The sequence below is a fragment of the Ranitomeya imitator genome, chromosome 2 (assembly GCF_032444005.1).
Source record: "Ranitomeya imitator isolate aRanImi1 chromosome 2, aRanImi1.pri, whole genome shotgun sequence".
Lineage (NCBI taxonomy): Eukaryota > Metazoa > Chordata > Amphibia > Anura > Dendrobatidae > Ranitomeya > Ranitomeya imitator.
The window spans coordinates 416,747,711-416,760,886 of NC_091283.1; the positions used below are offsets into that span (position 1 = coordinate 416,747,711).

A 13,176-nucleotide genomic window follows, 5' to 3' on the forward strand; every position below is an offset into this window, starting at 1 on the left:
AATTTCTGATTAGATCTCTCCTTGCTGTCTGTCAGGACTTACTTGTTTATGACGCTGAAACCCTGTATGGACCTAATTACATCTCATAGCTGAGAGTTCGTTCCACCTGTATCTAGTCTACACAATCATCTGTGAGCTAAACAGCCCGGACAGATGCAGTTTACCAGCACTGACACATTCACCCTTAGGACAGGAGATAGATTTATGCTACTGATGTATTTAGGTCACAGACAATCCCTTTCTTTCTGAAGGGTCCATCCGCAATCAAATCTGCCGAGATTTCCAGCGATTAGCTATAAGTTGTAGAAATTCCCGGAGCAAGTGTTTAATTATTCTGCAGCGCCTCCGCAGGTGAAGCTAAGCATTACATGGTTTTTATGGAAATCAATGGGCTATGGATATAGTTCACGCATGTGCCGAGTCCTCCAGAGAAAGACAGGGTCTCTCTTCTCTGGGTCTCCATCCTGGAGAGCCACTATCAATCATGATAAGGTCTGCGGGATGCTTCAAGGGGAGGCTATTTGTCTCTAAATGTTCTAGCATGGAGGGTTGGGGAATTGGTCAAGGTTTGTCTTTTTGGAAAGGGCATACAGGAATTTCCCACCAAAACTCATGACCCCCCATCCCTTATTCCTAGCTCTCCAGAAGGCCGATACAGAGCTTAGGCACCATCCCGTGTACGATTGCCCTCCGCCGTCTCTGCTATACACCGGGGGGCCCAAGAGACTGGATTTACCACAGATTCTGGGAAATTCAGGGAGAGGCCCTGAGCACGCCATTAGCAGGAGCTCAATTTCACACTGAACAAATAATTTTATGCAGGGAAATAGCTGCAAGTTGATGTCGAAGCGATGTGAAGTGAAATCTTTGGGGGAGAGAAAGCCTTTTGAGAAACATAATTGAGTAAATGAAGTCTAAGTGTTCATTATACAGATGACTGCTTTTGTCACCGTGTCATTTGCATACGTGCAATTTCAGTCTCCTATTGATTTCTCCTCTGAAGTCGGATCATTCCGAGGCAATTTCTGAAAGCACCGATGATTAATAATAAAACTGCGTTATCTGGCTCATTAGAGATCAGGAATTTGGAAAAGTTGCAGGACTGGTGATCTGCTTGACCCCTCCCGTGCTGACTAAACCTGGGAAAAAAGAAGATTATTACGGTCACTGGAGCAAGAGGCGATTGAAAAATGCACCTTAGAGAACTAGAAAAATCTGATATGACATGAAAACTGAGATATGGGAAGCTATGGGGGGGCAGAAAAGAGAACATGTCCCAAAATACATTTATTTTGGGGAAAAAAAAAATGAACCCATGGTGGTCTTAAAGAAAGAAAAAAAAGAAGACTCTGCTTCCGGACACTGCTGTTTATCCTACTGGTTCCTTATTTCATCTTCAGCACAGAGACATGTAATCAGGGACATAACATGACCACTGCAGTCAATCAGTGGCGAATGATTGGCTGCAGCAGACATAAGACATGTGAGAACAAAGAACCAGTCTGTTAGCTGTCACTTTTGGCTCAGAGGGGACTTTACCAATCAGTGCAGCATTCATCCCCTGCCAGAAGAGAAAGATAACGGCGGGGAGAAAAAGAGACTGGTGGGTGAACTGAATGGTGGCAGTCCAGGAAGTTGTTCTGTGTGCATTTTTGTTTTTTTTTTAGACCACCATGGTCCCATTTTTTTTTATGTAGTGGACAACCCCTTTAAGGCTAGGGTTACACGGCGACTTTGGCTACGACACAGCTTGAGTGGCCAAAGATCGCTCTGTGCTGTTACATCACAGTGTAATGCAGATGAATGGGGCCACACTGACACCGCAACATAACGTGACAATGCAAGTCGGAACCAGTTGGATAATTCCATGACTTGCTTGTCACACATAGTAATGGCATACAGTGATCCTTGACTAGTGGCCAAAGTCTCTAAGAAGTCCCAGCCTCCAGGACAAAATTTCATGGACCCTATTAGAACATTTTGAGGTAAGGGAAAGGGGTCCTACGGTCGGGAGCCTCATCTCTTGGCCAGAATGGAGAGTGGTCAAAAAAATTGTCTCACGCTCTGGAGGAACTGTCCTTTCTGGCATTACATAGATAACCCACTGATTAAATGGGCAATATGTTGTACCTAATTTCGCCTGAGGTGACGCTGTAGGGAAATTGAACACTAAGGCTACGTTCACATTTGCGTTGTGCGGTGCTGCGTCGGCGACGCAACGCACAACGCAAACCAAAACGCATGAAAAACGCATTGTTTTGCGACGCATGCGTCCTTTTTTGGACGCAAAAAAATGCAACTTGCTGCGTCCCCTGCGCCCTGATGCGTGCGCCAAAAAAAGACGCATGCGTCACAAAATGCAATGCAAAGCATGTCCATGCGCCCCCATGTTAAATATAGGGGCGCATGACGCATGCGTTGCCGCGGCTGCGCCCGACGCAGCACGGCTGAACGCAAATGTGAACGTAGCCTTACTGCCAACTTTCTACACAGATTAGAGAAGATCTCTCCCATATTTGATAATGTGCAAGAAGACAGGAAATTCAAGAGGGAAAGCAAGAAGCAGAGCAACTGGGAGGGCAAACACTGTTACTGGCATAGTGGAAAACTGCACTGAAGGTGGCATTGGGCCCTTTAACCTTTTGGCCACTGTGCAGGTCACACATATGAGATGAACACAACAAAAATGTCCTGTAATAAACAAATTTGGCACTTCAAATTACCATAACAACCCAATAGGTCTAGACTGGAATTAACCAGCCGACTAAAAGAAGAGAACCAAATTACACTTAAAATATCAAATTTATTGGTAATTATCTATATATATATAATTGTCAAAGGGTTTTTCTGTCTGTCTGTCTGTCCTGGAAATCCCGCCTCTCTGATTGGTCGAGGCTGCCAGGCCTCGACCAATCAGCGACAGGCACAGCATGGCGACGATGATGTAATAAAGGTTGCCTCGACCAATCAGCGACGGGCACAGTCTGCCGCGAATTCGCCTCGACCAATCAGCGACGGGCACAGTATCGACGTAGATGTCATAATGGTTGCCATGGCGACGATGATGTCATAAAGGTTGCCTCGACCAATCAGCGACGGGCACAGTCTGCCGCGAATTCTGGAATCATCATTGTCCATATACTACGGGGACATGCATATTCTAGAATACCCGATGCATTAGAATCGGGCCAACATCTAGTCTACTATGTGAATTACTTGTACGATGGACTCCTCGCCAGAGACGGACTACACCTCAACAAACCTGGGAAACACACATTCGCCAGAAGACTCGCTACACTCATCAGGAGGGCGTTAAACTAGAAGAAGAGGGGACGGGAAGAAAAACATTAGACTCGAACAAAGACGACCCAGGAAAACATACTCAGAAGGGAGGTAAGAACATTTCTAAAACAATCCACAGTGAGGAGATTGGAACAAAACAAAATCCTCTAAACTGCAATCTCGCAAACGCCAGAAGCTTGACAAGATGGAAGAACTAGAAGCAGAAATATCTACAGGTAACTTTGACATAGTGGGAATAACCGAGACATGGTTATATGAAAGCTATGACTGGGCAGTTAACTTACAGGGTTACAGTCTGTTTAGAAAGGATCGTAAAAATCGTAGAAGAGGAGGGGTTTGTCTCTATGTAAAGTCTTGTCTAAAGTCCACTTTGAGGCCATGTGCACACGTTCAGGTTTTTTCGCGTTTTTTTCGCGCTAAAAACGCTATAAAAACTCATTAAAAACGCATACATTATGCATTCTATCATTTAGAATGCATTCTGCATGTTTTGTGCACATGGATGCGTTTTTTTCCGCGAAAAAAACGCATCGCGGTAAAAAAATGAGCATGTTCATTATTTTTGCGGATTTTCTGCGTTTTTCCCGCAATTCTATGCAATTGGGAAAAAACGCACAAAAAACGCACCAAAAACGCGTCAAAATCGCGGTAAAAACGCATGCGGATTTCTGGCAGAAATGTCCGGTTTTTGTCAGGAAAATTTCTGCAAGAAATCCTGACGTGTGCACGTACCCTAAGGGAGGATATTAGCGAAGGGAATGAGGATGTCGAGTACATATGGGTCGAAATTCATGGAGGGAAAAATGGTAACAAAATTCTCATTGGGGTCTGTTACAAACCCCCAAATATAACAGAAACCATGGAAAGTCTACTTCTAAAGCAGATAGATGAAGCTGCAACCCATAATGAGGTCCTGGTTATGGGGGACTTTAACTACCCAGATATTAACTGGGAAACAGAAACCTGTGAAACCCATAAAGGCAACAGGTTTCTGCTAATAACCAAGAAAAATTATCTTTCACAATTGGTGCAGAATCCAACCAGAGGAGCAGGACTTTTAGACCTAATACTATCTAATAGACCTGACAGAATAACAAATCTGCAGGTGGTCGGGCATCTAGGAAATAGCGACCACAATATTGTACAATTTCACCTGTTTTTCACTAGGGGGACTTGTCAGGAAGTCACAAAAACACTGAACTTTAGGAAGGCAAAGTTTGACCAGCTTAGAGATGCCCTTAATCTGGTAGACTAGGACAATATCCTCAGAAATAAGAATACAGATAATAAATGGAAAATGTTTAAGAACATCCTAAATAGGCACTGTAAGCGGTTTATACCTTGTGGGAATAAAAGGACTAGAAATAGGAAAAACCCAATGTGGCTAAACAAAGAAGTAAGACAGGCAATTAACAGTAAAAAGAAAGCATTTGCACTACTAAAGCAGGATGGCACCATTGAAGCTCTAAAAAACTATAGGGAGAAAAATACTTTATCTAAAAAACTAATTAAAGCTGCCAAAAAGGAAACAGAGAAGCACATTGCTAAGGAGAGTAAAACTAATCCCAAACTGTTCTTCAACTATATCAATAGTCTACTATATAAAGCTGAATGTGTGTGTGTGTGTGTGTGTGTGTGTGTGTGTGTGTGTGTGTGTGTGTGTGTGTGTGTATGTATGTCCGGGATTGGCATCTGCACCGTCGCAGCTACAGCCACAAAATTTTGCACAGTCACACGTCTGGACCCCGAGAGCATCATAGGCTATGTTGTGAGGTGAAATTTTAACCCCACGCTTTCCAATTCACCAAATAATTTTGCCCCTGTCTACATAATGGGGAAAAGTGAAAGGAAAAGTGTTGGAGGCAAATTGACAGCTGCCAGATGTGAACAAGGGGGACTTAAAGAATGAGAGCGATGGCGCCAAAGAGTATATACCGTACAGTTGCTAAGGTGGGGCCCCGACATGGGATACTCACCACACACGGGGATATGGACACACACAAAATGCGTCACACACTACCACGTGCTTGAACACATATACCACCCTCAGCACACATTTCACCACACATACACCAACCTCGCCACATAAAAGTCGAAACACAAAAGTCGCCGCTCAAAACTCGCCACGCGCAAAACTCGCCACATGCAAAAACTAGGCTCACGCAAAACTCGCCACAAGTGCAAAACTCACCTCATGGAAAACTCGCCACACGCAAAACTTGCACACGCGGAAAAATTGCCACATGTACAAAAGTTGCAGCACATGCAAAAGTTGCCTCACACACAACTTCTACATACTCAAAAGGTACCACACATAAAACTCGCCATGCGCAAAACTCGCCATGCGTAAAACTTGCTGCACACAACTTGCTACACTAACCTGTCACATGCAACTCGACACACAAAAAGTTGCTACATGCATGTTGCCACACAAAACTCATCTCACAAAAGTCGCTACATGCATGTCGCCATACGCAACTCAACACACACAACTTGACAAACGAAATTCGCCCTAAAACACACACAAGTCTGGTATTATCCTTCAAAAATAAAAAGCCGGATTACTCACCGGTAATACTCTTTTAGTGAGTCCACGACAGCACCCCACTGGAGAGAGGGATCCGCCCCGCAGGAACAGGAAACCTACCGAGAAATAAAAGGGGGCGGTCCGCCTCTCCTCCTCAGTTTTGATTTCAGAGTACCCGGAGGACCGCCAGTATTAGGCAAATATAATTTATTTCATTTTCAAACTTATTTGCTCATATATGATTAAAAGAATTTTACTCAATAGTAAGTACTATATTAATATAGGGAGGGATATAAGAGGGTGCTGTCGTGGACTCACTAAAAGAGTATTACCGGTGAGTAATCCGGCTTTTTCCCTTTCGCCACGACAGCACCCCACTGGAGATCTTACAGAGACCATCACCTAGGGGGGGACCACCGTGCTGAGGACAGTCCTGCCAAAGTCTAGGTCAGAAGTTGACGATAGGTCAAGCCTATAGTGATTATAGAATGTAGAGGGATTTGACCAAGTTGCCGCCTTACATATAGTCTCAATTGGGACCTCTCCCCTTTCTGCCCAGGAGGATGCCATAGCTCTGGTAGAGTGCGCTGTTATGCCTTCCGGAGGGTTTTCTTTACTCGCGGAATAGGCCAGTCTGATAGACTCTCTGATCCACCGGGATAACGTGCTTTTCGTTATTCCATGACCCTTCTTGTGACCCTGGAAGGAAATAAACAGAGCCCTACACTGTCGCCAGCTACAGGTTCTTTCAATGTACTTTAACACTACTCTTCTAACATCTAGATTGTGGTACTTTTGTTCTTCAGGAGTGGAAGGATTACTGAAGAAAGTGGGCAAGATTATTTCCTGAGACCTATGGAATGTCTTAGCTACTTTGGGAAGGTAGGAAGGGTCTGGTTTAAGGACCAACTTATCCTGAAAGGTTAACAGGAAAGGTGGATCTATAGAGAGTGCTTGGATGTCACTGATTCTCCTGGCTGAAGTCAGTGCTACCAAGAGGGCCGTTTTTAGTGATAGGATCTTGATTGGTATTGAATCTATTGGTTCAAATGGAGAGTCTGTTAGGGCTTGTAAAACTAAGTTTAGATCCCAGGGAGGAACTCTAGGTATATTAACTGGATTTATCCGTTCACAGGCTGTAATAAATCGGGATACCCATCTATTCCCCGCAATGTTATGGCCATAGAGAGCTCCTAGTGCTGAAACATGAACTTTTAAGGTGTTTGCAGTTAAACCTAGTTCTCTCCCTTTTTGAAGAAATTCCAGGATAGACTGTATCGGAATTTCTGACGTGTTTGAAGATGTATGGAATTGTAAGAATTTCTTCCATATTTTTGTGTAAATTTTTGTAGTGGAAGGTTTTCTACTCTGGAGGAGTGTGTTTATCAATCCCTCCGAGAACCCCCTTGATTTTAGCATCTGCCTCTCAAATTCCAGGCCGTGAGATGTAGACTGTCCACTTGAGGGTGGAAAAACGGACCTTGGAAGAGAAGATTGGGTGTTGAGGGGAGGACCCAAGGATCTGAGACAGACATGGTTTGCAGCCACGAGAACCATGGTCTCTTGGGCCAGAATGGAGCTATTAGTATCACCCTCGCTCCTTCGGTTCTGATTTTGCGAATGACTTGGGGCAGCAGTATGATCGGCGGAAAAGCATATGCTAGACTGAACTGCCAAGGGGCTTGGAGAGCGTCCAGAATGTCCGGATGATCCGCTAGAGATAGGGAGGCAAATTTCCGGACTTTTTTGTTTCTCCTTGTGGCGAAGAGATCTTGTTGAGGTTGACCCCATAGGGATACTATATCTCGAAAAATCTGCTGGTTCAGGCACCACTCTCCTTGTTTCAAGGTGTGTCGACTTAAGAAGTCTGCCTGCTGGTTGTTTTCCCCCCTTATGTGCAGTGCAGTAAGGGATGTTAGGTGACTTTCTGCTAGATTCAGGATTTCTGTAGCAGAAGACATCAGAGTCTCTGATCGCGTGCCTCCTTGCCTGTTTAGATACGCCACTGTGGTGGTGTTGTCGGAAAGGATTCTGACGTCTTTCCCTCGTAGCTGTGGGAGAAAATGGCATAAGGCGTATTTTACTGCATTTAATTCTTTAACATTAGAGGAATAGCAGCTTTCCTCCATGTTCCAAAGCCCTTGGCAAAAATCATTCCCCATATGAGCGCCCCATCCATGAGGACTGGCGTCCGTGGTTATGGTATGAGATGGCGTTATTATCCATGGAACACCACTCATTAAATGGTCTGAATTCAGCCACCATGTTAAGGAAGTTAAAACTTCCTGAGATAAGGTTATTTTCACATTTAGGTGACCAGATAACCGTCTATCTTCTTGTAAAATCTGGTGTTGCAGTGTACGGGTATGATGTTGAGCCCATTTTACCGCAGGTATACAAGAGATAAGGGATCCTAGTAAGGACATGGCTTGTCTTAGGGATATACGTGGATTGTTTATCGCCGCTAGGACTTTGTGTTTGATCAGTAGTATTTTTACCTGAGGCAGGAGACACTTTTGAGATACGGAGTCTAGATGGAACCCCAAGAACGCCTGGCAGGATAGCGGAGTGAGTCTGGATTTGTTGGTATTGATTATCCAGCCTAAATCCTGTAGAGAGGAAATTGCATGAGCCAAACGATCAGCACATTGAGTAACTGAATTTCCAATGACCAAAAAGTCATCCAGATAGGGAACAATTAAGGTTTCTTTTTGGCGAAGGTAGGCCATCACCTCTAGCATTATCTTGGTAAAGATCCTCGGTGCTGTTGAAAGGCCGAAGGGCATGGCTGTATATTGGAAATGATGAATCTCGCCGTTGATTGTCACTGCTACTCTGAGGTACTTTTGGTATCTGTCATGGATAGGGAGATGATAATAAGCATCTTTCAAATCAATGCCCCCCATCATACAGTTTGGAAAGAGGAGTTTTATAGTGGATCTAATGGATTCCATCTTAAATGTATGGTTTTTGACAAATGAATTGAGCTTTTTAAGGTTTATGATGGTCCTGAAAGAACCGTCGGGTTTAGAAATTAGGAATAAGGGAGAGTAGAATCCTCTGCCTTCCTGTCCCTCGGGGACTTGGACTAAAACCCGCTTTGATAACAGGGTTTGAATTTCTAGCTCTAGAGCCTGCTGTTGTGCGGGCGAGCTGAGGGATGTTATAATATATGACTCGTGGGGAACACGAGAGAATTGTAGTTTAATTCCATCTCGGATGATGTTTAAAACCCACGAGCTAGATGTTACTTTTTCCCATTGGGTGGCGAAAAATTTCAGTCTGCCCCCTACTGGTATATCCTCAGAATTTATTGTCTTTTGGCGGGTTGGGTCTTCTAAACATGGTACCTCTTTGCCTGTCCTCTTTAGCAGTCCATGTTGTAGACCTATCCGTTTGCCTCCTTTTACCAAATGGTCTCCTCTTAAAGGCTCTCCTGTAAAAGGGAATAGAGGAATCAGGAAAAGCTTTCTTCCTGTCCTTTGCCGTTTTGAGTATCTCATATAAGGTCTTGCCAAAGAGGTACTCACCCTCGCATGGGATTGCGCATATTTTGGATTTAGACTGCGCGTCCCCTTTCCAACTTTTCATCCAAAGTGCGCGTCTTGCATTGTTCACAAGACCTGCGGATCTCGCTGCTAACCGAAGAGAGTCGGCAGATGCGTCCACCATAAAAGCTGCTGCTCCACGTATTAAGGGGATGGCCGCTCGAAGTTTCTCTCTCGAAACTTTATTTTCGATCTGCTGGTCCAACTGATCAATCCAAATGATCATTGACCGGGCAGCGCAGGTGCTGGCTACTGCAGGTTTAAAAATTCCTGTAGCCGCCTCCCAAGATCGCTTAAGGGATGATTCAGCTTTGCGATCTAATGGATCGACCAGAAGTCCCGCATCCTCCACAGGCAGAGTGGATTGCTTGGAGGTAGAAGCTACGGCTGCATCGACCTAAGGCACTTTGGTCCATGTAAGGAGCTCCTCATCACTAAACGGATATTTACGTTTAGACGCGGAGGGCAAAAAGCTTCTTTGATCCTGCTTCTCCCACTCTCTTTTAATTAATGCTTTCACCGCTGGTATAACCGGAAAACATCTCCTCTTTCTCTCTGCCAAACCCGCAAACATAATTTCCTGCGTGGTTTGCACACCCTTTACCTCCTCACACCCCATGGTATTGAGGATTGATTTTACCAAGTTGTCCACACTGTCTAAGGGGACACATGAACGCCCCTCGATTTCTGAGGAAGATGATGATGATGATGATGATAGGGAGGCTTCTGACAGTACCGTCTGGTCACTTTCGGAGTCTGACATAAGTGTTGGTGTTTTGGACTTAGCTTTACGCGGTTTTTCCTGGGTCATATTTTTAAGCTCCTCTCTAATAATGGCCCGTAAGTCCGTAACGGACACTGTCGCTCCCTGAGTTGTTTCCTTAAAACAGTCTTTGCACAGTTTTTTGGGGTATGAGTCCGGAAGGGGCTGGCTACACAAGGCACATTCCTTATGCTTGGACTTTTGTTGTTTTTTAGACTGGGCGTAATAAGTAGCGAGAGAGAGAGAAAAGAGAGAGAAATAGGGAGACAGCGTCAGCATAATAGGCAGAGTTTAAACACTCACCCAGTGAAGCGAATAGTACCGGATCAGAAGGCCGAGATCCTGTTCTGGAACCGTCACTCTTACGAGCGGACTCCGAGGATCCTTTGGTGTGATCTTTGGTGGGGGGCACTGGATCTCCAGCTGTGGGGTCCATGGCACCTGGGGATGACATCTCTGCATCGCCGCATTATTGTTTCTGGGCGTTTTTAAATAGTAACATAGTAACATAGTTAGTGAGGCCGAAAAAAGACATTTGTCCATCCAGTTCAGCCTATATTCCATCATAATAAATCCCCAGATCTACGTCCTTCTACAGAACCTAATAATTGTATGATACAATATTGTTCTGCTCCAGGAAGACATCCAGGCCTCTCTTGAACCCCTCGACTGAGTTCGCCATCACCACCTCCTCAGGCAAGCAATTCCAGATTCTCACTGCCCTAACAGTAAAGAATCCTCTTCTATGTTGGTGGAAAAACCTTCTCTCCTCCAGACGCAAAGAATGCCCCCTTGTGCCCGTCACCTTCCTTGGTATAAACAGATCCTCAGCTAGATATTTGTATTGTCCCCTTATATACTTATACATGGTTATTAGATCGCCCCTCAGTCGTCTTTTTTCTAGACTAAATAATCCTAATTTCGCTAATCTATCTGGGTATTGTAGTTCTCCCATCCCCTTTATTAATTTTGTTGCCCTCCTTTGTACTCTCTCTAGTTCCATTATATCCTTCCTGAGCACCGGTGCCCAAAACTGGACACAGTACTCCATGTGCGGTCTAACTAGGGATTTGTACAGAGGCAGTATAATGCTCTCATCATGTGTATCCAGACCTCTTTTAATGCACCCCATGATCCTGTTTGCCTTGGCAGCTGCTGCCTGGCACTGGCTGCTCCAGGTAAGTTTATCATTAACTAGGATCCCCAAGTCCTTCTCCCTGTCAGATTTACCCAGTGGTTTCCCATTCAGTGTGTAATGGTGATATTGATTCCTTCTTCCCATGTGTATAACCTTACATTTATCATTGTTAAACCTCATCTGCCACCTTTCAGCCCAAGTTTCCAACTTATCCAGATCCATCTGTAGCAGAATACTATCTTCTCTTGTATTAACTGCTTTACATAGTTTTGTATCATCTGCAAATATCGATATTTTACTGTGTAAACCTTCTACCAGATCATTAATGAATATATTGAAGAGAACAGGTCCCAATACTGACCCCTGCGGTACCCCACTGGTCACAGCGACCCAGTTAGAAACTATACCATTTATAACCACCCTCTGCTTTCTATCACTAAGCCAGTTACTAACCCATTTACACACATTTTCCCCCAGACCAAGCATTCTCATTTTGTGTACCAACCTCTTGTGCGGCACGGTATCAAACGCTTTGGAAAAATCGAGATATACCACGTCCAATGACTCACCGTGGTCCAGCCTATAGCTTACCTCTTCATAAAAACTGATTAGATTGGTTTGACAGGAGCGATTTCTCATAAACCCATGCTGATATGGAGTTAAACAGTTATTCTCATTGAGATAATCCAGAATAGCATCCCTCAGAAACCCTTCAAATATTTTACCAACAATAGAGGTTAGACTTACTGGCCTATAATTTCCAGGTTCACTTTTAGAGCCCTTTTTGAATATTGGCACCACATTTGCTATGCGCCAGTCCTGCGGAACAGACCCTGTCGCTATAGAGTCCCTAAAAATAAGAAATAATGGTTTATCTATTACATTACTTAGTTCTCTTAGTACTCGTGGGTGTATGCCATCCGGACCCGGAGATTTATCTATTTTAATCTTATTTAGCCGGTTTCGCACCTCTTCTTGGGTTAGATTGGTGACCCTTAATATAGGGTTTTCATTGTTTCTTGGGATTTCACCTAGCATTTCATTTTCCACCGTGCATACCATGGAGAAGAAGGTGTTTAATATGTTAGCTTTTTCCTCGTCATCTACAACCATTCTTTCCTCACTATTTTTTAAGGGGCCTACATTTTCAGTTTTTATTCTTTTACTATTGATATAGTTGAAGAACAGTTTGGGATTAGTTTTACTCTCCTTAGCAATGTGCTTCTCTGTTTCCTTTTTGGCAGCTTTAATTAGTTTTTTAGATAAAGTATTTTCCTCCCTATAGTTTTTTAGAGCTTCAATGGTGCCATCCTGCTTTAGTAGTGCAAATGCTTTCTTTTTACTGTTAATTGCCTGTCTTACTTCTTTGTTTAGCCACATTGGGTTTTTCCTATTTCTAGTCCTTTTATTCCCACAAGGTATAAAGCGCTTACACTGCCTATTTAGGATGTTCTTAAACATTTCCCATTTATTATCTGTATTCTTATTTCTGAGGATATTGTCCCAGTCTACCAGATTAAGGGCATCTCGAAGCTGGTCAAACTTTGCCTTCCTAAAGTTCAGTGTTTTTGTGACTCCCTGACAAGTCCCCCTAGTGAAAGACAGGTGAAACTGCACAATATTGTGGTCGCTATTTCCTAGATGCCCAACCACCTGCAGATTTGTTATTCTGTCAGGTCTATTAGATAGTATTAGGTCTAAAAGTGCTGCTCCTCTGGTTGGATTCTGCACCAATTGTGAAAGATAATTTTTCTTGGTTATTAGCAGAAACCTGTTGCCTTTATGGGTTTCACAGGTTTCTGTTTCCCAGTTAATATCCGGGTAGTTAAAGTCCCCCATAACCAGGACCTCATTATGGGTTGCAGCTTCATCTATCTGCTTTAGAAGTAGACTTTCC

General features: G+C 43.8%; 1 protein-coding gene across 1 annotated transcript; it reads right to left on the reverse strand.

The window, feature by feature from the left end:
- Window positions 1-1,077: 1,077 nt before the first annotated feature.
- Window positions 1,078-10,629, reverse strand: LOC138666679 (uncharacterized). Its single transcript, XM_069754865.1, has 5 exons — window positions 10,445-10,629; window positions 8,563-8,683; window positions 8,329-8,439; window positions 7,702-7,881; window positions 1,078-1,139 (listed from the first exon to the last, which is right to left on the reverse strand). Exons 1-5 carry the CDS (start codon window positions 10,601-10,603, stop codon window positions 1,078-1,080), a joined length of 633 nt encoding a protein of 210 aa, XP_069610966.1. The 5' UTR covers window positions 10,604-10,629.
- Between the last annotated feature and the right edge of the window lie 2,547 nt (window positions 10,630-13,176).